We start from the raw sequence: 27,735 nt of genomic DNA on the forward strand, positions 1-27,735 counted from the left end.
CGTTGATGTCTGTTGTGTTGTGCGCAAGTTGTAGATCCATGATGAAATCCCTGACAGAGAAGTGAAAAGTGTTTAATAGGGAGATCTGAAAATAGCATCAACTTTATACGTGGTGCAGTGCTGCCCAAGAAGATGACCTTGAATTGGAGAACAGGCAAATCATTTTAATTCATTTATATTTTTGTTTTTTTGGTGGGGGGGAGGTGTCAATAGCAAGTTTATTCCCTTTGCACTCAGAGTTACATGAGAAGATTCATACCACATGCTACATGCTTTACCACATGCTTTATTTAAACAGCAGAACCAAGCTCAACGGGGCCATCATCTGCCATGGCTGAATGGGGGGTTAAGCAGAAAGAGAAGAGGGGAAAAAGGGAGAACAAATAGAGATTGAGACAAACAAACAAACTTTAGGAGCGAGAAGACAAAATGTAATGACAAACAGTGGTGGCATATAAATACATGCCTGAAGCAGCATTCTTAAGGGATAAGGGAAGGTGGAGAGGGAGTCTTTGCCTTCCAAAATCCAAACTGGGAAGCTGCCCCCAGCAGCTGGATAGCTTAGCTAAGCATAAAGATTGGAAAGGGGAAAAAGCTGCTTTTGCTTCGCCCAAATCAACTTTCACCACCTGTAAAACTTGCGGAGATTTCTTGGCCAGGACATCAACATGCAAAGACTCCAGGAAGTCACTTATCCCAGCCAAGAAACAATACAGTACATAACCCCCTGCTGAACTGTTGTTTTAACGTGGAGGTTTTTCACTACCTAGGATTGCTGCTGATCACAAGCTGTTTCCTTTGGACAAAGCAGTGATAGCAGTTTTCTTAGTGCTGCTCAGCAAACCAACATGACAGCCTTATGAATCTTTTTTTTAACTAATAAATGAATGAAGCAATGAAATTTCCAAGATTTCCTTAAAGTTTTTTTTATTGGCTATAATTACAAATGAATTTTATAATACACAGCACAACAAGGAGATTTCCTCATAAAAGTCCCCCCCACCCCAAAAAAAATTGAACAATAGTTCTTTAATAATCACCTGACCTTAAAGGTGAGTCGTAAGTAACAGGAGGATTTTTTCTATTGGTTGAAATAACTTCCTGATTACCATTGCAGTCTAGATCCAGCTGCTGAATTTGCATGAATCAGACAGCTGAGGTAGTTAGTCATTCCTGAGGGAACAACAGTTTGTCTGCTTGGCTTGAGCGCAAAGCCCACAGGAGACGCATAGAGAGACGGTAACAGGTGTTGCTGTGATGCATGCAGAGCTGCTTCATGGTGAGCTTACCTGCCGACGTTCCTTCTCGCACATTCGCAAACACAAGCACGCCGGCGTGAAAACTCACACAAGATCTCCAGATGGCCGTCATACAGGATCAGTGCATCAGTCCCCTGGTTGCTATTGTGAGGGCATAAAGGGGGGGGGGAGACAGCTTGTGATTTGTTCACGAGCCAGTGACCAGGCCGAGTTGTCCCACTGATTGCATGTAGTGGAGTGATAAGGCTGCTATGGCGATTGTCTCTGAGCAAGGAGAAAGCGTACATGAAGCGATCTGCTGCTTTTGGTTTCACACGCAGGTAAAAGCCTCACAGGGCCTATTTGGCTACTGTCTGGAGTAACTCATCTTAATCCAGGTTCACACTTCAACCAGACTCGCAGTTGGCAAACAGATACAGACCAGATGAAGCCATGATTTGTGCTGTCTCTTCTCAATCTCTTTCAAGTGAAAATCTGGAACGTTCTCTTTGGAAAACGTCTGCTGAGACTACACTCTCTCTGCACTGTCCAACAGAGCCTTTGCCTTTGTTTCCATTGTTTTCCCAACATTAAAATACACCTCTTGTCATATCCAAGTCAGCTTTCGTTGCCACGCAAGGTGCAAATTGTATTTAATTTTTTTTTATATTATAGCATTTCCCAAATTGTTCATTCTGGCTGTCTTTATATTAGCATTTATGGCAGTGGGATCACATATGCTGTATCTCTGAAAACCCGGTGGCTAGATGACAAGGCTGATTAAGCCATTAAAGTCCTTGATATGTATTTAGCATAATCTGGCCTGTCTGCAAATAAGAAGGCAGGGAGCTGGTTGCAAATGTTTTATCAAAAGCTGCTAGTTAGCTCAATCAAAGCAGCTGCTGGGAAGCATCAGCCTTAATTCGGCTTTATGAGAAATAGAGAGATGCTTTCTATCTCTCTTTCTCACTCTTTCTCTTGTTCTGTTTCTTTCTCTCTCAGGGGTGGAGAGATTCATTTCTGTCATCTGAAGAGATGAGGAGTGATCTGCCACGGCCCATGTTCCTCCCAGCCTCAGGTCCTTTCATGTTCTCGGCTTAATTTGAGCTGAACCAATGTTTATCATTCTGCAGCAACTGGGCCGAGTGGCTGGGAGGGAGGACAGTTTTGCTCCTGATCCATTTTTTTTTCTTTGCAAAGATTGTTGTTTTTCTTGTAGACTGCATTACTCTTTTCCCTCTGGGTTAGATTAGTGCCGCTCTAATCTAGTCAGATAATGTTTTTATCAGCATCTGCATTTTATTCATGTTGTGCAACATGATGGCACTTTATGGTGGAATAATTAGGAATATAATTTATCCTTATTAAATGCAAAACAAAAGTAGTACTGCAGACACAGAAGCACAATTGTTCTTTCTAGTTTCTGATTGCATTTGCTTCTAACCGTTATAGTGAATCTGTTTAGTGTGAACTTTGAACTGGATTGAGCACTTGAGGAAAAACAATGTGAGTCATGTAACTAGCTGTTTGGGTGTTCTTACCAGCTTTACTGATTCAGAGAAGCTTAGAGTCACCAGTTAAGAAAATTATATTTTTGGTGATCTTTTATTTAACTGATTATTCAATGAAGCTTATTTTGTGTCCGTTTTCTTTAAACTAGAACCCAATCGATACAGCTTGAAATGAAAGGTTTAAAAATATATCTGTTGGCTGATTCATAATGAATGAATCAATGAATTTATAGCATTGAGGATTGAGGACTGCCATCCCAGGAATGGTGTCAAAATCGTTTCTTATATTTTATTGCCAGTTTATTGCCAGTTGATTGCTCTAAATTAATTTTGAACTTAGAATATGTTTCCTTTTAGACTACAGCTGTGGCATGCTTTCATGTAGTACAGTATATATGCTATATAGTTTCTCACTTAGTACATTAATTGAACATGATAGTCCATATTAATTACCCATTATCCAGTTCAGGGTTGTAGCGAGGCTGGAGCCTGTCAGTGGATTTATATTTGTTAAATGTTGAATTTACACTGTAGGTACATCGCAGACATCTCTGAAATACTACATGGTAGCATGCACCTCCCTGGAAATGTAAGTACATGTTGCTTCGACTGGCCTGTTCAGTACCGTCGATTCGTTCTGTGCATTTCCAAGTAATTTTTTGCAGCAGTTTATGAATTTGTCAGTGAGAGAACAGGAATGATTATCTCAATATAAGGACTCAAATATGTCCTGGAGAAGGATTGCAGAAATTGCAATTATTGGAATGTACATAAGGGAATGACCCCCCAAAAAAGAGTGGAGGACCCAGGAGGGAAAAGCATCTTATTTGTTCCTATTGTGGCCGGTACCACATATAAAACACTGGGACACAACCATGAGGTAATTAACAGATTAAAAACCACACAAAGTCCTGAATGCCGGTAATGGTGTCGTGAACTGTTGGTGCTATAGGCTCGACAAAGATTTACTGCAGAAGTCTCTTTTACCTAGCACCTGCATCACTTGCAGCACTGACATCACATCCACTGGCTGAAAATTGCTGTAATTCTTATGTCCTTCTCCTTTTGCTTTATAGCTAAAATTGTAATCACTGAGGGTAAGAAATCTGTTGCATTCTACGCATTATATTTCTTTATAGGTGTTTTATCAGGATTACGTGCAGCTGCTTGTCTAAGACACTGATGAATCAGTAGTCTAGCTTATCTTGGGAGATGAAACATAGATTGCGGCTATTCTTAAATAAAAAGTGCCAGAAGACGTACTGACCTTTATACACTATGCATTAACACTACAGAAAATAAATAACGTTCGCCTTCTATAGCGTTCAGCGCATACGAATATTGCCACCCTTCCCCCACATCTCTGCTTTTAACTACAAAAAGCGCTCTTTCATTTAGCCGAACTCCAAATCATTTTTCATCAACGACTTAGAGAAAAATTACATTTTCTCTCCTTTCCTCTCTCTCTTGCTCTCTCCTTCCCTCCCTCTTCTTTCACTCAGCTGCAGCTCCAAAATGCAAGCGGGCTGTCGTCTCTCCCTTCTGTCTGCCCCATCTGTGATGCAGTATGGGCCACTGGCTTGATAATGATAGGCAGGCGGAGCGTGGGGCTGTGCACAAGGCAAAGATGGAAAATACCAACCTGCTAAAATGGAAGACAAAACTCTAATCAGTTGCTTCACCAAGTCTACTTGAGGTCTTGCCCTGTAGCGGCTCTGTCTCTGCCCTGCGTTCCTCCCATCCTTGAAATCTGTAACATGCTGAGCCGTGCACTGCAGAGATGCGAGGTGGTAAAGAGGCAGAGGACAGCGTCTTGATAACACAGCAGATGTAAACCCTCTGAAAGCCATCAGACCAGAATTGGTACCATGTGTTTTTCTTTCCTCATCGCCCCTCCTTCCTGCCTGCACTTGTGTTTGAGTGAGAAAAGGCCCAGAGGCTCGTTAAAACTTTAATATACTGTACAATCACAGTAATTGAGTAGAATTTTCAAGTTCTTCCAGTCATGGTTTTAATTTATGAAGTCCCTATGAAAGTTTAATGGATCAGCAGTTGTAGAGTTGCAGCTATCTAAATCATTCTGCAGCTATCTCTGCCTGCACTGCCTGCCAAGTCCCGCCGTTAGCGTCCTGTGCCCTAGAAAGATGGCCAGATTGCTCCAAAGGCATGACTGTTGCTGGACGTCTGTTCAACACATTGTACCTAGAGATCTTTCACAGAGCCGCATGACTGGCTGTGAGCTAGCAAGCCGAGGTTTTGGCATTAATTTTGATGCCGTTCACCACATATCCAGTGTTTAAATTTGGAGTTTCCCTTTATTGTATTATTCATACAAGCAAACACAGGATCCCTGTTGCTTGATGAGTGCAGTGTAGTATGCTCACTTAATTATGGAGCAACTCTCGTGAGAGAAAGGCTTGTCAGGGAAAATGCACAAGATGAATTTGCTACCACAGCTTCTTTTGCTAATAGATTGCGGGAGATATGATAAGCCACGTCCTTGTTTCATTGTAAGCAACACCAGTCCGACCGTACTTGAGATGTTTATTATTGTTATTAATATTTTGTCAGGAAGCGGGAACTGAGTGACACACAGCCCTGAAAGGGGCTTATTAAAAGAAGTTATTGTCTGCGATCGCCACAGAGAGATACAACACAGTGATTAATGGTGTGTTTTACAGTTGACAAAAAGGCGCAGGGAGACTCAGACCTGAGAGTACAGGACTGAGAAATCACTGCACGGAAATTGCTAGGTATGGGTTACCTCTAATAAAAGAAAGCATTCTTCAGATGTGCGACATCATGCGCTGCACAGAGCTGCAGGCAGAAACAAAACTGTTCTGACTTCTTCTTTGTTTGACCTACTTAATGCTCTCCGATTCAGATGTTCCATAATTAAAAAATCTCTTGTTGTTTTTTTTGTTTTGTTTAGATATTTTATCACTATTGCATCATTTAAGCTTGGAGTCGAAAACAAGGCAGTTATAGCATTTGGCTCTGCGGTTTGACAGGTAGTGGGACAACATAAAGAGACACAGTATTATAGCAGTTTCTTGTTAGTCTTAAACTGGAATAAATTTAGCCCGTCTCAGTCACGCTGTCTCAGTGTCTTAGCTTCAGAAGCATCCAGATGATGTCACTAGAGACTTGCAGCAAAAGGTATTCCTTTAAACCCGAGGTGTCTATTTCATTGATGGGTAAAACGCAGAACAGAAACAATCCTATAGACATTTAGATGTGACAATCTATTCGGTATAGTCCAGTCATTTTCCCTTCCTTTCCTTCCTTGTCCTATTTCACATTATCTGTTTTCAAGGTAAAGTCAAAACTGGCAGCCTCTCGCTTTATCGGCCTTTTTTCCTATCAGACACTTATCAAAGCTCTTTTCTTCTCCTCCTGCCACTGTTTGCATTGCTCTTATCACAGCAAGTAAACACTGGCAGTTATCTCGCTGATGGTGACATCTCATAAGCCACATCTGCTCTGCTGCGCATCTGGTGTGCAGTAGCAAAGTGTAAGTTCTGTGAGTGGATAAAAATGACGCGCACAGATGATATTGTGATGGCTCACATCGACCAGAATGCCTGTTGACAAACTGATAGATATAGTGGCTTAGTACCATGTAATAATGCACTAATTCAGTTCACACGTATTTAGATTGCTGCTACACACCTGTAATGTTCTTTCAGTGCCTTGTGCACAGTTGAGATACTATTATGTTGACACACCAGCCTACTGCAGTAGGTGTCTGTAGGATCATGCATTACAAGGACCATACAGACACTACTCATCGTAGTATAAATCAATCATGACGAAAACAATCATTAGAACATGGCTGATTATAGGCATTCATATATGTCAACTTGCCCAGTGGTGTCCTGTCTTCTTTCTAGCAGTCACTAAATAAAATGTGGCCGACAGTAGTACTTGTGTGACTGGACACTGTAACCATCTCCTCCCCCTCTCTTAAGGGAAATACACCATGTCAATCCCCAACCTCCTCTGTCCCTCTGGGAAGATCCATTAATGCCCAGAGGGATACCGGCTGCAAGCCAATGGAGAGGTGAGCGGTAAACACTCGAGCTTTACTCTCTATAAACACATCCAGAGGTATCAGCAGTATGTTGGCTGTGTATACTATCTAGTTCAAGTGATGTCACAAGGGGCAGTGGATTTAAGCAGGTTTTAGTTTGATGCTAATCCCCTTGTGGCAAACGCAGTGGACAAGAAGACTACGCCTGCCAATGGCGTGCATCAACCCCCAGTGGATTAGTTCGCCTTGTCCCCTCCTCCATTCTGCTGCCATTGTCCAGGATGTGTTTTTTAACCCCAATTTCTCACCCTCAGTCTTAGCTTGGAAAGTAACCGTGATACCCAGCACAAGCATGACCTCTGCAGTAGAATGGAGCAGAGCTGCAACCTAAAGGTGTGTTAATTTTCTGTGTGTTTGTATTCTTTCTGTGTTTTTATCATGTTGGGCCTCTCTCCCCACAGATTTCTCATGTTTCCAGGACTGAATTATTTAAATAGGTTGCCAGCAGGGAGCTACATGATAGCATAGACTGAGAAGTGAGGGGAGGGGAGGGGGGCTTTCGGTTGCACATCAGGTAAAAGGGTACCTCCTGCTTCACCTTTCCTTTTTTCCTCTCTGTTCCTCTCTTTTGATTGGGGCTGAGTGTAACTGGAGAGTTGAAATATAACACCTGGCTCTATTTTCCGCCTTTATAGCTGCCCTCTTTATTGTCTTCACTGATGCCTAACTCAAGTGAACAGTCGCATTTTGGTGGCTCTCTGAGCCAGCGTGGTCCTGAATGGAGTGAAGGCCAGAACGATAGGGCTGCAAGTCGCTGTCACTACTGCGGTAACATTGCAGGGTGTAGAAATTCTTCTGCACTGTGTGGGGAAGACGGAGACGTTTGGTTTCACGGTCACCTAGATCTTGGGGAAAAACGGGATCCAGTCCTCCACTCCTCTCTGTACAGACAGATCCAGCAGGACCAGCATGGGCAGCCACCACTGAAGAAAACCTCTGAACCTGACCTAAGCAGCAGTCTCTACCTCAAGGAGCTAATGGCAGGCCGGGCATCAGCACCACCTCAGGATTATTACCTCACTGACGCCACCTTATCTGGTCATCCACCTAAGGAGTCTGGGTTTTACAGGGATAACCAGCACTTGCTCACCAGATCAGCCTTGCATTATGGGCCGAGCGTTGGGGGGGTTAGGTCTTCCTGGGATCAAGGACAAGCAAGAGCCACACCCTCTTTACTGGCCTCTGCTTCTACACCTACACCCGCGCCTCTTCCTCCTCCCCCTCCTCCCCCGCCTCCTCCGCCACCGCCTCCCCCTCCGCTTCATGAGCTGAGCCGTTTGTACAGGGAAACTCTGGGATCTAAGATGATCCCAGAAGTCCAGCGTATTGGTGGCAGCTCTCCCGCTACTGCGATCTTCGGGGCTCATCCCCCACTTCCTGTTTACGCTGCTGAACCGCTGTCTGCTCGTCAAACTTACAACAGTATCAACAGCTTGCGCCTGGATCCCCTTCAGCCAGCTGCCACCAGTTCATTGGTGGATCCAGCTTCTCAGGGAATGGACGCAGCTTTCCCCAGGGCTTACGGAGCTGTAGCCTCCCAGAGGCTGCCTTATGATCCAAACTATGACCCCAGCTCAGCCATGGTGGCTGCCACAGCTGGAATGGTCGCCACCTTGCCTCCTCACCAACCCAGTGCTGCAGACCCCAAGAAGATGGTGGACCCTGCTTTCTTGGCTTTCCTAAGAGGGGAAGGCTTGGCTGAAAGCACAATTACACTTCTGCTGCAACATGGCTTTGATTCCCTTTCCACCCTGGGGATGATGGAGGACCATGATGTTAGGTCTGTGGCCCCTAATTTGGCCCAGGCCCGTGTTCTGTCACGAGTGGTGCTCAGTTGCAAGACAGGTGGGACGGCAACACGTGCCCGATCTAATAGCTTCAGCCATCGCAATGACCTCTACGTGCAGCCGCAGGGTTTGACTATGGACCCCAACCTGATGCAGCAACCTCCCACCACTGTCCAGACAGTTTCCCCTAGAATGGGAGAATTTCTGGGTAGAAGACCGAGCAGCGCACCCTCCCAACATCTCCTGGAAACCACCACCTACCCAGGAGCACGGCCACTGGCACCTGGAGCTTTTCCAGTCAGCCCTGGAGGATATAGCAGTGCTGTGACTCAGGGAAGACCCTTCTCCATGTATAATGCCCACACCGGTCTTGCCATGTCTGCTCTCGGAAACCAGCCTCCACCTGCTCCAGGCACCCCTGGAGCTGCACCTAAAACCTTCTCTGGCTCCTATTCCCCGATGGAACTGATGAAGAGAGCCCCCAACTTTCCCCCAGCATCACCTGTAGGAGCAGCAAGCCCCCTTCACAGCCCACAACTTCTCCGCAAGGGGATCAATGCTGCTCCTGAGAGTACCATAGTTCCCGTCAGCTCTGCCACCACTCTTCAAGCGCAAAACCTTAACAACAACAAGATGGTGGGACGCCGCACCGGTCCACCTGTCATAGTCTCAACCATGGTCACTACGCCTGACACAAGTAATGTCCAACCTCACTTTTCTCATTAATTTATGCAAACCTTCCATCCTTATTGCTGAATAACATTTTTTTTTCTTCTGTATATTAGTTCTACATATTTTGACATGGATTTTGGCATACTAGGAAAAAAAATATCACACTGACAGTGTTTTTGAATGGAGGAGTAGCATGCAAGATGCATCTGACAAGTTAAGTAGCTTTGCTCGGAGGGGTTTTCTTTTTTGAATTACGCAACTATTTATACATGTATTGCAAGAGAGTTGTGTCATTTGCCAGAGGGGATCCTGTCTCATCATCAAGTTGAAATATTTCTTTTGAGCAGCACTGCTTTTATTGAGGTCAACATTTTTTCCATCTATTTCTTTTTAAAATTGTTGGTCAGAATTATTTTCAGGCACGAATGTGCTTTTGGAGTCGTTTCCAGCTCCGTTTTGCTTTTCAAGGTTGCCTGCACTTGATTTGGTGAAGTTAGAAAGCACATTTTAAACACTTTTGATTATTTAAGTGTAAGATATTAGACAGAGTGAGTTAAGTGACAGAATTGCATCAATGTTAAGCTTGTCTTATATGTAAAAGTTTATTTCCTTGATACAGAGCTACTGTCATTCTATTTTACGCTGCACTCTCTCCTAATCTGGGGCTTAACCGCCTCAAATCCAATTACACTAATTGGATGTATATTTGCGTCGACTATAGGAGGTAACTGTTTTTATAGACTCCACGCTTCCACTCAAATCCTGCTTCCAGTGCAGCGCAACTAAAAGAGTGTTTCTTTTGTTATAAACTCAAATTTAACTAATATATTGAGTTTATTAAGTAAATGTCCACTGATCTGCATTGTACACGTTTTCCAACATGCTCCAAGAAGCAGTATACAGTTTAGATTGTAAAATCACTGCTAATAAACAGCAGTTGATGTTCACTTTGAAATTTCATTATAGCTTTTTTCATAGTGACAGAGCCATTAAGGAAATAACTACTAAATTAATATGTTTTTGGAGCTTTCCTAAGTGTGCTTTTATATTTAGATCTGCGGAAATACAGTTATTAATGGGCCTCAAACAAGGCTAACACAAGTAGTGAGGTAGCGTTTTATGTCCAGATACTGCAAGTGAATTCTCCAATGAGGCATCATCTCAGCTTATTTTGATTTCTCCTTCTAACTAGTTGATATATTTCCCCACTGATGAGAGCTGATGAGCTTAGGGAGGAATTAAATCTTTTAACCTTGTTTTCAGCCGTGTAACCCTGTATCTTGCCGGCCTCTCTAATGGGTCTGTGGGCCGCTGCACTTGTTATAGAGTAATGACTTTTATGAAGTGGCTTCCCTTCATGTGTTGTCAAGGAAATAAGAAGCGAGGTGTGAGAATCAGAAGAGGGAGAAGGAGATGTGGGGGAGGCAGGAGGGTTCCTCTCGCAGTTTCGCGGAAATGTACGCGTCTCTCCAAGGTCACGGCGACGGCCGAACGTACCCATAACACTTTTAGCAAACAAACTCATTTGCATGGCGCTGACATTTGTTGCTTCACTAACTTCATCTGATAATGGGCGGCCCTTGCTGCTGATCGGAAAGCGTACTTCTTAATTGTGTGTTGCCAGGCAACATAGGTTTCAGTGGTAATCAGAGGCAGATAATCTTCACATTTAAGGAAACGGGAAAGTGGAGCTCCGCATTCAGTGTTACACATTTAGTTTTTTTTTAAACTTGTTACTTTTTTGCAGAGATAATTGAGTGAAAACAATAAGACGGTGTAGGCCACTAAATGAAATAATTTCTTTTACCCACCCGCTCCCCCTGAGCAGTGTACATCTCAAGAAATTGCTAGTCATTTTGCTGCAGAGGCGCTTGTATATCTGTGAAGAGCCTCTCGCATTACATGCATGGCGTTTTATGTTAAAACATGCATATTGATGAAAAGTTGACACGTAATTCCTTTTACACGTCCTGAATAAATTCTCCCAATACGAAGCGCTGTCCTTTTCATCGTCTCACATTAAAGTGGACGTTTACACATAGCGTGAAGGCATCTACATTATCGTACCATTAAATTCAAATTTATTCTCCGAGGAGAGTTGTAAAAACAAAGACGTGAGCAGAAGTGAAATCGGTGCTTTCTTAAAATATTTATGTAGATGTAGGTGCAGGTGGGAGGGCCCTGCCTCCTCTCCGCTGGGCGCTGTCTTGGTTGGCTAAAGCTGTAAGTAGTGTTAATAATGGCATTAAACGGTTGAGTCAAGCTCTGTTGCACCATTTCCTTCAACCTTAAGTAGGGAGAGGGCCTCGAAGCACTTGCATTGGCCATGGAGTTGTCCGTCAGTGGCATCCCACAGAGCGGCACAGGTGGGTGAAACTTTCAGTGTCACGTGAAGCAGAAGAGCCATTTCCCTAGCTGTATGTGCGATTGGCTTGTAGCCTGAATTGTGTGCGTGCTCAGTAGATTAACAAAGGTGGACACTTGCACGTGGTTTCCTTGTGGAGATAATCCGCAGAACATCTTCAGCTGTACTTTTCTGGGCTGGAGAATTAGCAGGCAGTGTGGGGAGGAGACAGGGTATATTTTGGGAGCAGAGCTTGTAACTTACAGGGAGGAGTGAGACCAGAACTTGGCAGCAGCGCCTCATAGCCATATGGGATGTGTCAGTTGATGTGTTTACCTGAATAAGTCTGTTCTCTTGGTGACACACTCGGTGCCCAGGTTGTAGTCAAAACACAGCAGATCACTTTTTTTTTTGCCTCTGACAGGAAACCATTGCTGTTTGTGGCTGACAGTTATGCAACCTTCCAGTGCATGGTTCCCATGGGGGGCCTGAATGGGATTTTAATTTCCCTGCCTGTGTTTGGAAGGACATTCACGAGGATGCATGCCTAATGTGCACTCAGCTGTCCTTGGCTAAACTGCTTTGTGTTCAGGTGTCTGACGTTGATTTCACTGTGCACTCGTACATGTTTTTCCCCCTAGCTAGGTGGAAAGAAACCACTCCCTGTGTGTCATTTTGGCCCTAGACTAGTACTTGCGAATGCTTTAGCAACAAGGTAGCGTCTGTCTTCCTGCGTAGCCACTCTGGTTTTGATTCTATGGGAGCAAAGCGCTTTGATTTATAGCTAACATGGTCACACATGCATAACTCCAGATATTCATGCATTACGATATATGGCTGTGTGTGTGCGCGCTGGTGGAACAATGAACGAGGTTGGCACAATCCACCATGCTGCCACACATGCACACAGACAACAGATGCCCGTCTCTCAACAGCAGGAAGTGCTCATTTTCATCAGGATGGCTGAATGTGATGAAGCTGACAGCAGGACACAGAGACAAGACCTTAAGTTTCCTCTATTTGTTTCTCTCTTCCTTTGACTAGCACTATCTACTATACATATAAAGTGCCGTCAGGAAGTGTTGTAGTAGAATTGTTTTAGCTCTGCTTTAAAAAAAAAAAATCAGCTAACTTAAAAACTAGGCACATCACGAGCTACTGGAGCACAGCTGCAAATGTCTGTTTTTCTGATGTGTATGTGTATGTGCAAACATGTATGATCCAGGCTCCGTTTTCTTTAAATTCAAATGCCCTGCGGTGTTAAGGCAACACAAAAATAACTTTCCTAATACTTCCTGGCTGAACTGCATGTTTACCCTTTCCTTACTTGTTCTTAATGCAATTATGGGTTACACATTATTATTGTGGAGGGCTAATAGCTTAAGGCAGGAATAGGCGCAGAATTAGAGAGGTGGAAGCCTGCTGTCCACATGTATGTGTTTGTGCATGCTACTATACAAGCATCACGTGTTGCTGACAGTCTGTGTCATCCTCGCTAATCCCACTGATATGAATGAAGGGAGACAGACAAGAAGGTTCAGCTCACACATCGTCGGTACGGAGTTATTATGTGGAGCTGTAATAAGCATCTATATGTGCTTTTGTATTAACGCCTTATAATCATGCACATGCAAAACCCTCACTACTTTAAAGCTGCAGAGCAATTTATTCAGTGCTAACTCTTAGTTTTTTCCCTTTTTTGTTCACATAAAAGAGTAAATGTGTAGTAATTGTAGCCTTTGTGCTTATTACCTGTAATTTTATTGAAAATAATTGTGCAACAAACTGAATGAACTCATAACATTTGGACAATTTGTTCTGTAGTAAGTAAAATACATGATCGGTGGTAATTGGTAAGAAACTTTCCTACCCCGTGTGCTTTACAGTAACTTTGGGATTCTTAGACACTTGCCTGTTTGCAGTGTCTCTGTCATGTATCTCCAGTTTCCTTTAAAACCTGGTAGATGTTACATGAACTGTCTGCTGCTCCATCTCCATTAAAAATCTGTATTGTTTGTATCCCCGAGGAAATACGACAAATCTATTTTTCCACTTCAGTATTTATTTCAGAGAGAAAAAAAAATTGAAGGAAAAAAAAAAAGTGTTTTCAAGCCCCATCCTCACTCACCCCTCCCTCTGTGTTTTCTCATGGTTGATCTTTCCAAACCATCGGTTGCGTCCACAGAGGGATTAATGGTTTCTGCAAAGCCAGCCAACCCGTGGAGGGAATGGAGCCTTCGAGCGAATGAGGAACAGCTGGTCTCCCCCTGCTTGTGACAGCTTGAGTGTTTGAGTGTGTGTTTGTGCGTATATGTGCGATAGTTGCAGCTGACCTCTGCGCAGGGTCAGAGGTGTTCCTGCTCCGAAATAACACAAAGTTTATGTTGCCGCTCCTCTGCATTGCTGATAAATGCCAGTCAGTACTGTCAATAGGCCTATTTAAGTATTACGGGTTTGCAACACAAGTTTTTGTTTATACTCTGCAATTACCCTGTAATTACCCTTCAAGTTTGTGTGTTTTCCATTATTGAGAGAATTTTCTGTTATTTTGTGGTGATCAATTTGCTGTCGTCCTCAGTGCTAAAGGTAACTGCGATGGCGCGGTACATACAGTGTGAGTATGTGCGGGGGGTTTTCTCCAGCTTTTGTGGGTCTTCGTCTGATGACTTGTTATGATTGGTGGGAAGAATAATTTGGCTATTTCGAGAGACTGCATTGTCATGTTTATTCTACTAGTCTCCCCATCCCATGGCAGTTTTGTTTACAGGATAGCAACGGCGTGCGCTTGCTGCTCGTGCTGCAAGAATGGCAGCGCTTTGATATAATCTCCCCAATTATCTGTCGTCAATTCCGCTGTATATTATTCCTCTCTCCACAGCAGCTGGGGAGGAGACTGGTTTTGTGCTTGTCACAGAGGAACAGCTGCATCCACTAAAGCAGACAACTACCTCTGCATACCTCCCCAGTTATTCTCTCCTTTTTTCTTTTCTTTTTTTATCCCTCCCCCTCTTTCTCTCTCACTCAGTGGTGGGCAGGTCACCCTGAATTATTCATCAGTGTGAAATGAAAAAGCTCATGGATATTGAATATCCCCTCTGAAGTGGTGGCCAACATTGTGTTTTTTTTTTCTCCTCTTCTTCGATTTTTTTTTTTTTTTTTTTGCAACTGAAAAGAGTAAAGAGAGGCAGATCTCATTGCCAGGGTATTTCAAAGGTTAACCGATTGCTTTACCTCGTGCACATATTTACTTCTTTCATGGTCTGTGGTCAGGGAGGAGGGAGGAGGAGAGACACTGAGAAATACAGAGGATGAAGAATAAAACCTAGGAAGACAGATGAAAGCAACAGGATTTTTTATAAAGGTGTAACAGTAATCTCTGTTCTTTTTTTCCTGGAAGAACTTGTTTCTCTGACCACCATATAGTGGGTGATCTCATTGCCTAGCTGATGTACTAACCTTTTTTGTTGTGAGGCCTATTTTCTTCCAGTAAAAATTGCGCTTCGGCCGCTTGTGGTCATCCTGATCGATCAGTTGTCATTCGTTCCCCATGTGGTCCTCTGTGTTTCTCTATTGTCTTCCGGCCTAGTCTTTTGTCCTGTGGTTTGATCTCCTGCCCGTGTTGCAAATCCATGTTACCGGTTGCCATTCATCCAGCACAATTGCCAGTAAACACAGCAGAGGCTCTCAGAACATTTCCTATGTGAGTTTATTTGTAATGGGCAGGGATAATGGGTAGAAATTAAAAATTCGGTCAAATATTTTTGTTTCCCATTTGCTGTCCTAAAAAGTAAGTGAATACTGATTTTCTGGAGGACAAAGATGTGAAACATCCTCCTTACTGCCATAGAGCAAATGCTAAAATAACAAATAAACCAAAATAATCTACTCAGCAGCGAATCCCTCATCCCTTGTTTCCTATGTTGTACATGCTAATAGGAGATGGAGTGCTTTATTTGTTCATTAATACCTGAGAGAACAGGCAGTGCTGACCCTGCATTGCTCCGATTGGCTGCTACCTTTGCTTCCTTTCATTTTGGTCCATTTTCCTCCATTCCTGATTTCTACTGCAGCACAGACAATTACGCAGGAATGCTTTTAAAGGTATTCTCAAGCCTTACAAATGTTCCTACAGGAAACAGCCAGGGGTTCAAATGGCTTTTATTTATTTATTTTTTATGAGCAACAGTTCTTAACAGAGTCATAATGACTGACAACTGGAGAGAAGAAAGATATTTTATTTTCCCATGAAAAAAAGAGAAAGTCAAATTGTTTGTCTTCCAGGAAAGCCTCTTTTTTTTTTTTTTTTTTTTGTTGCTTTAAACTCATATTTGGGAACACGCCGCTAGCTCTGGGTAATTGTGTTTTAGCTTGAGTGAAATGCATCAATTGTGACGGCGTACAAGTTGCGTGGGAACGTCGTTGTGGCTTTAAGGTGTCAGGTTTTCCAGGTGTCAAATTGTGCGCCCAAAATGCGAACTCCGGTTACAGTAGGTTTCAGGGTATTATATTTTGTGGGGAAGAGGTCTGTGCTGCCACAGGAAGTGTAAAATATCATTTGCCATGGTAGAGGGAGGTGGATGAGTAGGTGGGTGGGAGTTTCTTTTCAGAGGGTGTAGTGCGATGAAGGGGGGGGCTATGATGATGAAAATGGCTGTAACTCTTTAGCAAAGTGAGCTTTAAAAGGCTGTAAGTGGACACCTCATAGTATCTGATGGCTGACTCCTGGTTGACAGGACCCCATGACCCCAGTGTATTTATCGTAATGGAGCACAGCTGGGCTGCAGCTTCGATGGGTTAATAGCCATGTGACAGCTTTTGGGGGCTGGGGGGAGGTAGGCAGGAGGTATTTTGTGCACGTATGTGCATGCATTCTATTTACTCGTGCACTCCGTTGAGTGGCACACAGGGGCCACACTTGGGAGGGTTGGGACTTTGTGCTCCACTCTCTCTGCCAGGCCAGATGGCTCCTGTCACTGAAAGGGGAGGAGGAGCGATGGAAGGAAAAAGGGGAAGGATGGAGCTCTGAGTCGCCCTTAACAGCGCTAGAGTGGCCTGTCCCCAGAGCCACCACATCTGGAGACCACCTGCTGCTGGCTCAGCCTGCTTCCTCCATCCTCATCGCTCTTGCACACGCTCACTTTTCTCACTCTGTTTTTCCAGATGGGGGAGGTGGCGGTGGTGGCAGTGGTGTGTTTGGTCAGGCTGCGTGCCTATATTTCAGCAACTTTAGTGTCTGTGCTTTGGGTGGAGGAGGTGCAGGAAGGAGTGAGCTGAGGAGGGATGGGAAGAGGAGGTGGCGTGAGAGCATAGAAAAATATCATTTTATTTTATGACTGCACCAGCCTCTGAGAGTTGTGGGTTTTGTATTTGTTGTATTTCTTCTTTTATTCCTCCCCAAGTAAAGAGACAGAGTGAGAATGTTCGCTTTTCTTCTCTTAGCCGTTGCTGCAACTGATCCACAGGCCACGGGGGGGCTGTTGCTGCCTGAAAAATAAAGCCTGCTTGCCCTCGTTGGCTCCCCCCAAATAAAATACACTCATTTGCATTCCCATGCTGTAATTTAGCCCTTCTCTCACACACACACATACACTCTCTCTCTGCCTTTTCTCTCTCTTTCACTATCTCTGTCCCTCATCCCTGCATCTTTTCAGCCCCGGTCCTTGCAGTTCCACAGGGACTTGAACGTGGGAGGGGAAGAGAGGAAGGGAGGCAGAGAAAACAAAGGCAAAGAGGCAGTGTTGACTCAGGGTTGTTATCTGGACCGCCGGTGAGGGGGTGGGGGGTCTTGTGGGTATCTGTGTGTCTGCATACATGCCTGGGGGGTTATTTACCCTGGCTGCCACTGCCACGGCAGGTGCCTCCCACTGGATAAACCTGGGCCTCCTAAATAAATATTCACTGCAGTGAAATTAGACTTGCATCACCAAAAATTAAACTAATACTGCCCTCTTTCCCTCCCTCTGAAGAATGTCCAGACCACTAAAGATCACCCGTATATTGATGTTGCACGGTGACTGGCTTTACAATCGTCCTGATATTTTGGTTGGGTGGGATCAGAGGTTTCAGCTCTCATTTTAAGTTGTGAAGTGAACAAACATGATCTTTGGCTAAAGTTATTTTGCATTGCTGATTCCCTGTGAATGAGGGTTGAAATTGTTTTATTGGTCTGCACGGAAGACTTAGTTTGTTTGCTTTGGTCTTTTTCCCCCACATAATAAATTCAAGCAGACAATGCGTTCATAAGGGACAGATTTACTAAAGGTTTGTGGCAGTGCCAGCTCATTTCTGGAATAAAAAAACATGTTGGGATTTACTAAAGACATGCAGTGTAAAGTTAGCAATGGAAAGGTGTGGACTTTTTTTTAAGCCATGTTTGTGGGGCTTAGTTTTTCAGATTTATAATTTTGGGAAGTGGAGTCTGCTGAGGTTTGCAGTAGTCGGTTTACTGCCAAAAACATTCCTGATGCACTGAGAGTGTATGCTAGAAGGAAGAGCATTTTCTTCGCTTGTGCTAATTTACTTTGAATGTGTTATCAGAACATATTAATTGCCAAGGCACACTGTTCTTGCTGGAGGGACTCAAAGACTGCCCAACTAGAAAAAGTCACACAATTCCCGCTGCACCAAAAATCCTGCAACCCGTAATTCTTTTTTTTTTTTTTTCCTTTTGTCCTCTTGTTATTTTCATGAAGTCAAGCAGGGCTTTATAATAAAACTTCTACTTTCACAAAACTGCCTTCAGCCTTAATTTCACTGAGTCTTTCCAAGTGAAAAAGTAACGACACAAAAAAGTCGCATAGTTTTTCATGTTTCGGGACAAAACTGCATACAATGTTGCCACTTGTAAAACTATAACAGGCCAGATTCTATAGGTAGAATCAATCAGAATGTAGTGCTGTTGTAGCCTACACATGTGAGTTCTCATTTGTGTGTCTTCCTTACTCCATGAAGAACACCTTTCCCTACTATTGCAGTTACCTTGGCCACAAAGCTGTTCCAGATGTTCATTTTGGAAACATATTGAATATTGTGATTTGGAGGTATTTTATAATAACGATTGCATTCCTCCACTGGTCCCCAGAAGATTTCTTCTTCCACTGTTTGTGTAACTAATAGATTCTCTTGCTTATTAGATCTTTTTTTTAGGTGGATTTTCTGATTTTTGGAATGAATTGGCTACATCTGAACTCACGAATGTGCGCAGTGACTGTAATTACCTGCAGAGCATGTAGTTGTAGTTGAACCTGTAGCTGAAATGAAAAGAAAAAAAGGTCTTGTCTGCTTCATTAACATTGCATTCCAGCGAGAATCAAGATATGCAATTTGTAAACTTAAAAGTCACATTGTTTTTGGGATAGTCGTGGCTATATTAGTACAGATTTTGAAATAAATCTCTTCACCCCACTGGTATGGTAAATTAAATTTGTGATGCTCAGCACTCTGTAGAAGCCAGCAGTATTCATCGGGAAAACTGTTCCGTAAAGTCTGCGGACATTTTTTGAGCAGATCAAGCATAAGTAGAAGTACAATACAGGAGAAAACAGTGTGCTAGAAAAAAATTGCATTAAAGAATGCACAACTCTTGATACCACTAAAACTAAAATAAAAAATAGAACACCAACACTTAGCTCTAAATAGGGAGAAAAAAAATCAAAGCAAGAAAAACGTAATGTAAAAGCTGTCTGGTGATTTTCTCTGGGGTTTAACTGCTGTGGAGCTGAACCTCTTTTTGACCCAAGTCCAGCATCTGAAATGAACCCCTGAACTTCTGGTCATAATGTGGTCAGCTCAAGCCTCGTCTCCAAGCGGCAGGTTGGCTCGCTCTACCACTTACTTTCTTAAAATCCCTTTAACTGCTTTAGGGGGGTTTAACGGGCCTCTACATCCACTGTGCTCTCAGAAGCCAAGTTCTAGCGCTTACATTAAAAGGGCGCACACAGTATAATTAGGCTGGTTAAAGAAGAAGGCTCCCTCTCATGGACTGTAAGAAGGCTTGGAACATTTGTTGGGTCTTCCAGAGCGTGAACGCTGCCCTTGATGTCTTACTATGCTAAAGGTCGGCGCTCAGAGAAACCATGCAGCAGGAGGGAGCGTAGACTGAAAACCTCAAGTACTGTTATGCATCCCAGGAAAAGCAGCACTATTGCTTTTCTTGTGTGGTTGATTTAAAATTTAACAGATTTCTTTTTTCTTTTTTTTTCGGTAGAAAGCCACACTATTTTTTTAAAGAGGCAGCTAATATAAAAACCCAGGTTTTACATCCTTGTGCAACTCAAAGCACCTGAGAGTAGGTTGATCACTTATGTTCACACAAAGACTGTGTTTACTATGTGTAAAGTGAAGAGAAAAATGAAAGGCTAAAATAAAGATCGGTAGACATAAAAAAAAAATGGATTTCAAATGGAATTGATTAAATTTGACTTTAAGATTTTTATCGCACTGAATATTTCAGAAATTCAGCGCTAAGGTTTTTTTTTTTTTGGTCAGAATTTCAATTAAATACATTTTAGGCAGCAAAACTGAAATGGTGTGGGGAGCAGGGATGGGATGCTGCAGTGCCAATCTGTCGTCACTAGTCTTCACTCGCCTCTTCCAAATAAGCATGTCGTTACATGCTCGTCAGCTTTTGGACGAGTGCTGGAGCACATCTCGCTTTCTTTGAACTGGGCCAGTGGTTCCCCATGCATAGCCTATTGCTTCTGTGCAGCTGCATCTTCCCTGCTTTAACCCAAAATTTTCTGCACAGAAAAATCGAATGAGAATTTTTGACCTTTGCGAGAATGAATGTAAATTCAGCCACGTTTTCATTCACTAAAAACCAGGGGAGCTCAATGCAATTATTAGCATTCTGTCTGGGGGTGTTATTCTTAAAAGACCCCCCTCACAGAATGCCTGCATCTTCTGGGATTCTGTGATATTCTTGTGTTAATATACTGCTGTCAGACAGACAACCCCCACCCCAGCCTTTTTAATATTATTAAAGAGAGAAAGATCAGAGGGGCAGCCATATCCCCACACTTTATGAGGAGTGTGAGCATGTCTGGCCGGCTGGCAGGAAGTGCGTTGCTACTGCCTTTGATGGTCAAACTCTCTCAGATGTGTCATTGCTGCAGACTGTAGCTCGGATGACAGGTCGTGTCTCCGCTTGTTGGGCTCTTGCAGCTGAGATACAACAGCCCCAATAATTACCCGAGCAAGCACACACACTTTAAGTGGATATACATCATGGTCCTACACACAGACAAAAAAAGAGAAGTAGCTTTACACTTAGATGGACACTGCTTGTGCTGTTTCACCTTTCTGCTTTCACTGTGAGTGATGATCAGTTCTGGCGCGTGACCGTGCCGGACTCTTGCTGTATTGGTCACGCTTGTCACGCAGCTGACGGTGTGCGTGCACGTGTGTTTATGTGTATGTTCGTCGCCGTGCTCTGGCGAGTAGCAGGGAGGCTCCGATTGCTTTGTTATTCCAAACAGGGTGTTTACAGCCACTCATCCTCACAGTCATTCAGCAAGGCGATCTGTCAGCTCTCCCCTACAGGGACCAAACTGTGAACTTAACACGCTCGGCTCTGATGACTTCCCTGATGGTGTGAAGAACAGCAAAGTCTACAGCTGTAATGTTGTTGCTGGAGTGGCTTGAATGTTGCATTGTTCTTGCGGTTTGCAGTTTGTGTATATATGTGTGTGTGTGTGTGTGTGTGTGTGTGTGTGTGTGTGTGTGTGTGTGTGTGTGGATGCGTGTGCATTTTCAAAGGGAGGTAGGCGGTATGACTGTGTATGTCACTTTCCCAATGTTTTTCCAGTAAGCCCCCAAAAATATCAGGGTGGAGTGAGTTTGTGTGCATGTTCAGTATTTTTGGTGGGGAGTGGGGAGAAGGTCTAGATGAAAGTAGAAAAGAAGAAAAGGAAACCAAATAATCAGCAGGGAAAGGGAGGTGAGGCTTAGGCTGGGAGCAAACCAGTGTGTGTGTGTGTGCGTGTGTGTGCGTGTGTGTGCGTGCGTGCGCGCGTGCGTGCGCACGAAGGGGGGGGAAAAGGGGCAGGCATTCTCAAAACACCATGGAGTCCAGATCAGAAATAAAACATAAAAAAGTGGAGAGGCAGGAGGAGGGGAAAAAGGGAGGAGGAATTGTGCTTGAGTGTGTTATGCGTGTGGATCCTGTGAAGTGAACTGAACACAGCCGTAAATTGTGCAAGCCCAGAGAGCCCAGCTCTGTATGTCCAAGCTGGCACTTCTGATTTAGACAGATCTTCTGTTTTTTTTTCCTCTCTTTTCCCCGATGCAAGGTCTTTTTTTCTGCAGCTTCTGGTTTATTATCTGCTAAGACAAAGGCAGGAGAAAAAAAGCTAAGGAGAGAGAGCGAGAGACACGCAAAGCGAATAAATGTTGCGCAGCTGACAGCAGAGGAAGCAGCGAGAGAGTTTCCAGCTACCGCGTTCCCCGACCGCAGCAGCCTTTTCTTCCTGGGAGATTTAAAAAAGGAAAAGAGAAAAGGACAAAAGCTCCTGCCCCCCTCTTTCTCCGTCCTGCTACCATCCGATCATCAGCTCTAACCTCAGCGTGTGTGAGTAAGCGTGCATATAAGGACGCCGCGGGTGTATGGTGCTTTTCTCCCTGCCCTCAAAGGCATGGACTAAAGATGATGCAGCCAGGGGCTTAGTGAGAGCCCGCACCGCAGAGACCCCTTCCCCTCACCAACAGGGCCAGACCGAGAGGAGCAACTCCAGGGGAAGGGGGAGGGGGGTTAGAGGAGTGGAGGAGGAGGAGAAGAAGAAGAAGTGGAGGGGGGGGGGGGTACCCTCCATGGATGATTGCAGAGGGTCCTTCACTTTCCTTTTTTTGTGTTTTTTGTTTTTTCCACTCTCTACTCGCCTCAGTCATCTCCTGCTTTCGCTGTGATGCATAGCCTTTAAAAACGAATAATGTGGAGACAACATTTTCCAGGCAAGCAGCATGTTTCCTGTTTTCTCTTCTGGATGTCTAATAAAGTCTGGCATGTGTGAGGTGGGAGGGAAGTAGGTGAATGGGGAGGGGTAGAGGGAGTATGGGTAAGAGGAGAGGAGGGGAGCAGTGTTTTAGAGTGTGTGTGTATGTGTGTGGATGCATTGCGTGCCCGGTAAGGAGTAGTCATTTCGGGGTCTGTTACTTGTGCTGCTGAACTGGGCTTACTAGGTTTTTGCTGCCTCTGCAGTCTTGGGCTCAGAGTTGCACTTTGTAGCTCAGGGCAACGCCGAAGAATAAAAGAGCGGGAAAAAGAGAGAGGAAGGGGAGGTAATGGGAGGTCCGGTGTGGTTCTGCCATGGATGCTGTTGACACTCGCTTTTGTCCTGCAGTGGAGTGCGAGCTCCGGCCCGCCAGTGCACACAGAGGGTACCATTTAAAACAGCCGTGCGCTCATTTTCTTGGCAGGGGATGGATTGGTGTGGCGGGCAGCCGGGTGGTGACAGGGGTGGGGCACTGGCAGCGGAGGACAAGTGGCCTTTGTGTGCTACTTTTGGGGAAGTGAAGGGAGGGAAGGGCAGGGAGGAGGCTGCCAACAAAGGGTGCTTATGCCCGCCCTCCACACCCGCTCTCTTCAACCACTACAACTCATGCAATGACCTCGTGCTGTCACGGGCAGACTTTGGGTCTGCGTGTGTTCTTGACAGGTTTTATGTGCACACGTAAGTAAAAGTACAAGCGCCATGTGAAATGGAGGGAAACTTAAGTGAGGAACACAAAGTGTTGTTTGACCTAACTGCACTGTAACCTGTGCACTGCAAGCTTCTCCTTTACCTCGCAGCAACCTCCTGGCTGTTCACCAAGGTTTGCTGTCCCATTCATTACCTCCCAGTTACATACTATCGACCCTCATGTCAATGTTTTCATAAAAATCTCACTTTGCCTTTGCAACCTTTTCCTCTACAAGAACATTTACAGCATGGAAATGTGGTTTGAAGGCCTTTTGTTGAACATGAATGTGGTTTAGAATCTTCTTCCTAATTAATTTGTTACCAATTAAAGTGCATCTGGTACACAGCAGACCATCCTATGTGCTCTGGCTTTCCTCTGTAGAGTTTTCTCATGTGACATCACATTGCTCAAGAATTGCCCACCTTAACTATCAGTCATGAGGGAAAAATGTGTATTGCCCAACTGGCTGCAACTGCAACCTCCTTTTAGTTGCTTTGGTTGCTAGCAGATCACCTCAGTTGCTTGTATAAATGCAGAGTGGTATAAAAGTGAAAAGAGGTGAGTGAAGAAGAAAGGTTCAGTTCATCATAGGAAGCACTCAGCAGCCTAGGTCTATTGCAGGTATAGGGTATACATGCTGGCCTCTCGGTGCCTGTAAAACATTTGTAACATAAAGTTGGCCTACATAGTGTGCACCACTGTAGGCCTCTATTTTGGTTGATGCTGTTTTGCACTCTGTGGGTGATTTGGCATGTACTGTTAGGAAATGCAAGCAGCGGGGTTGTGACTAAAGTCAGGTTATGCAGGGAATCAGTAAATTATTAATATGATTTGCATGAAAATTTTAACCGGAACGTCAAACCTGAGAGACAATCGTGACAAGATTGTTCCACTAATATAAAAAAAAAAATTCAACTTTCTTCTCAGAGTTGTCTAAAACTTTTTCATTTTTTTCCCTAACTCACAGTAGAGATGCCAATTTGCAGTGAGGACGTGAGATTTACTACAGCAGTAGGCTTTTGTTTGGCCTTTTTGGCAAGTTTCTGGGAGAATTATCTTTAATTAAGAACAGCTGAAGCAATCCACTGCGAGTGACATGTTTCTTTTATAATAGCCAAAAAAGGCATTCAGTCTTGATTTATTGTGTGGCGCATGTGACCTGAATGATTTGTAGAATTGTTTTTGCCAAGAAAATCAGCAACGATTCGATTGTAATTTGAATTTAAATCAAAACGAAATCCTTGTCAAAATGGCTCCATTTTTTCTTTAGAGTGTTTAAATTATTTAAACGGCAACTGTTTCCGCTAAACGTAAAGGTAGATTGTCAACTATTTTGCCAGCCTGGGAAAGTCCAAATGAAACCATATGTTCATATCAAAGCACGCATGTAAAACAGGAGTCACGTGACCACTTTATAACCCTTCTCTCGCCATCATCGACATATCCCACCTCTCACACGCAGCCTGCTCCTTTTGGGCTTAGCAGGGAAAGGATATGGGTCATGTATTAGCTCAGGGTGGCACAGTAAATGGCTGTAACAGTTAGCGGTCAGCAGCAACCCCCACCCAACCTTGTTGTTGAGATGGAGCCACCTGCAAACAGCAGCTTGGGGTTGCTAGGTAACCTGTGGCAGAAGATGATTATAGTATGGCGGAGGGCTTGTCTCTCATTAGCACTAAAGTGACTTCTGTTTCTCTGCTCTTCTCTTCATTTTAATTTCTCATTTCCCCGTTGCCCCTCTAGTCCCCCTTCCCCTCACTGGAGGCAACATAGCACCAGCAGCAGAGGCCAGTGGTAGGATAAGACTCCAAGCTCCCTTCACCACATAATGGAAACACTGGCCTCATCTCCCGGTACGCCGCTCTGCTACTTCCTGCTGCCAGACTCTGACTAAGTGTTTCTGGCTCAGAAACCGCAGCCTCCAGCCCAGACTGAGTTAGGGTTGTATTTGTCTAAAGGAATGATTAGAATTTAAATGCAGATTTAAATACTCAGTAAGATTAGTGGAAAAAAAGAAAGAGGAAAAACACTGATCTTATGAAGTTTGGTAATCTACATCAAGTGGTTTTAAGCTTTTTTACTGGAGGCCTAGATTTCCAAAATAATTTCCATTGTGACCCAGTTCTCATTTTCCACAACTGGTGTGCAATCTAATTGAGAAAAATGTTCTGTTTTTAGACCGCTAACTGAGCCCCCACATTTTATTACAGGGAATTAAAAAGACTTTAGTAACATAATATCTAGCAGCAATGGATGTCTTTAAAAAAAATCATTTCAAGGCTCGTCTTTCAGCGTCTTGGAACCCTCATGATAAATCTGTCTGTGCTTTTAGCAGGGAGAATTATTTTAGATGTGTTTGTGTGTTAGTTTCATTCCAAAAGTATAGTAAACACAAAGCAGAGGTATTTAATTTAATAATATAACCAGCAGATAAACAGGGATACCTGTACAGAACAGTGTCGTATCTATCATGCTGTAAATTAAATGTTTTTAGATTAGTGGTTAAATTATATAAGAAAATGTCACTTATGTCGCTAATTTTTGACATGTCGAAGATATGCAATTAATTAAATAGTTGGAAAAAAAAAATCAAATAATTAATCACCAATGAAGAAAATCATTAGTTACAGCCCCAAATCTATCATTACACATATTACACCACAGCAGGAGGTGTGTATGCGTGTGAACATGCATCACATGCATTACTTCCTTTGGCAGGTAAACCCACAACAGCAGCTGCCCCCCTCAAAGAAAATTAATTCATCCCTAAACATCTCACACGCATGCATTTGCAGCCTGGCAACAGTTAAGCGGCAAGCAGAGGACGCAAGAACTAGGAGGAAAGGAAATGAGGGAGATTAATTAATGGAGGAGTGAGTGAAATTAAGAGCACTCTGCCTCCTGCGGCTTTGACATTACCTCCAATACTCCACAATCCCCTGCCCTTCACTTAACACATTTGTTGAGATTTGGTGCACCGTATGAAAGTCTGTGCTCATGCTTCAGTTCAAATCCTCTGGCTGTTTGCAGTCAGGTGGCCAGCGGCCGCGTTTGCCCAGGTGCCAGGACGTAAACCTGCAGAGAACATGGCAGGCCTGCTGAAAATGCTGTTTTACTCCTGCCTGTTGCCTCTGAAAAGGTGTTGCACAGCTGTTAAAACAAGTGAGCTTAGAGAGTGCTTGTCACAGTGGAGGTTAAAGCTTGTTTCCAAGGCTTGCAGTGCCTCTCACTGAGATTGTCTTGTTCCAAAGAGTTAAATTCATGCTGAGATAAAAGATAAATTGGAGGTTGACAGTAAATCGTAATCTTGAGAAAACTGCTGGTGGCTTCAAAGCACAAAATTATTCTAGTTTATGGCACTTTAGAGGGGATTTTTACTACCTTTTCACCCAGAATTTGTAAGCCAAAAAGCCTTTAGATCGATGTTAAGTTTTTTAAACCCCGACTATTTGCATAGTTTGTATATAAATGATAGTCACTCCATTCCATCCCTCATTGGTTGATGAAATCCCATTATGAATTCTCAGGACCAGACTTCTTGAATGTACTTTCAAATGTACATTAACTGAAAAATAAGAAAGTTACATGAAAAATACCCCGTAAGGCACCACTCAGGCAGTAAAAAGAGACCCTTTACAAACTGCCGCCACCAGGTGGCGATACCTGTAGATTGAGTAAAAAATTATTCCTATTTTGAACATCTTTTTCATGTCACATTTCAAAATGGCATGAAACCACATTGGCTATCATCTTGTCAATCCCACATCGGTAGCTAATGGGTGCCAGACCCGTCCCTCCTCATCACATCCATTTTTTGCAACCAAGATGGCGAAACAGAAACCCTCATATCAAGGATGTTACGAAGGAGAAAATTAACTATTGACGTGAAAACTGTCTTTTGAAACAGCCTGTGAACATGTTTATTTTAACACGAGAGTTTATTAGCGCTTTTGAAGCCAGCCTCGAGTGGACACTCGAGGAAGTGGACACTTTCAGGCACTTCTGCGTTGCCCTCATTTTCTAGCCCCGGGCGTTGTTGCCTGGTTACAAGACTATTACTCCCCATCTATTATTGTGACCTAAAATATGAAGCTTTAAATTGTCAGATGTATGAACACATCTAAACACACACAATTCTATATTCTACTTAATCTAGATTGGTACAGACTTGTTATAGATGCACAGAGCACAGGGATGCTGTCGAGCATCACCACGGAGAAAAGAGGTGGTGAGAACGGTGTCATGAACGCATCACCTATCAGAAACGGGTGTTGTGGTGTTGTGCAGCTGACAAACCCAGTGGTTCCGGTTGAGACTGGTTTGATGTACTTGCTGTCAATTTAACACAGAGGGAGTGTTGCCTGTCACCTCCCTGCTTTCCCTGCCTGAATATATCATATCCTCTCCATCAAAA

General features: G+C 43.7%; 1 protein-coding gene across 5 annotated transcripts in view; it reads left to right on the forward strand.

Moving 5' to 3' along the window:
• The window catches only part of ctbp2l (C-terminal binding protein 2, like), a 95,239-nt gene that overhangs the window by 45,049 nt on the left and 22,455 nt on the right, over positions 1-27,735 (forward strand). For 2 of the 5 annotated variants that reach the window (XM_084937465.1, XM_084937466.1), the window contains exon 1: positions 7,487-9,326. The exons of 1 other annotated variant lie outside the window; for it this stretch is intronic. In XM_084937465.1, the coding sequence (XP_084793591.1) occupies positions 7,502-9,326 (1,825 nt within the window). In that variant the 5' untranslated portion in view covers positions 7,487-7,501. Of the gene's footprint in view, positions 1-2,240; positions 2,317-7,486; positions 9,327-21,762; positions 22,593-27,735 lie in introns of those variants that run through there. 2 more of the 5 variants (XM_084937468.1, XM_084937469.1) reach the window with 2 other exon arrangements.

This window comes from Perissodus microlepis, chromosome 8, assembly GCF_051167445.1.
Source record: "Perissodus microlepis isolate ML-2025 ecotype Zambia chromosome 8, ASM5116744v1, whole genome shotgun sequence".
NCBI lineage: Eukaryota > Metazoa > Chordata > Actinopteri > Cichliformes > Cichlidae > Perissodus > Perissodus microlepis.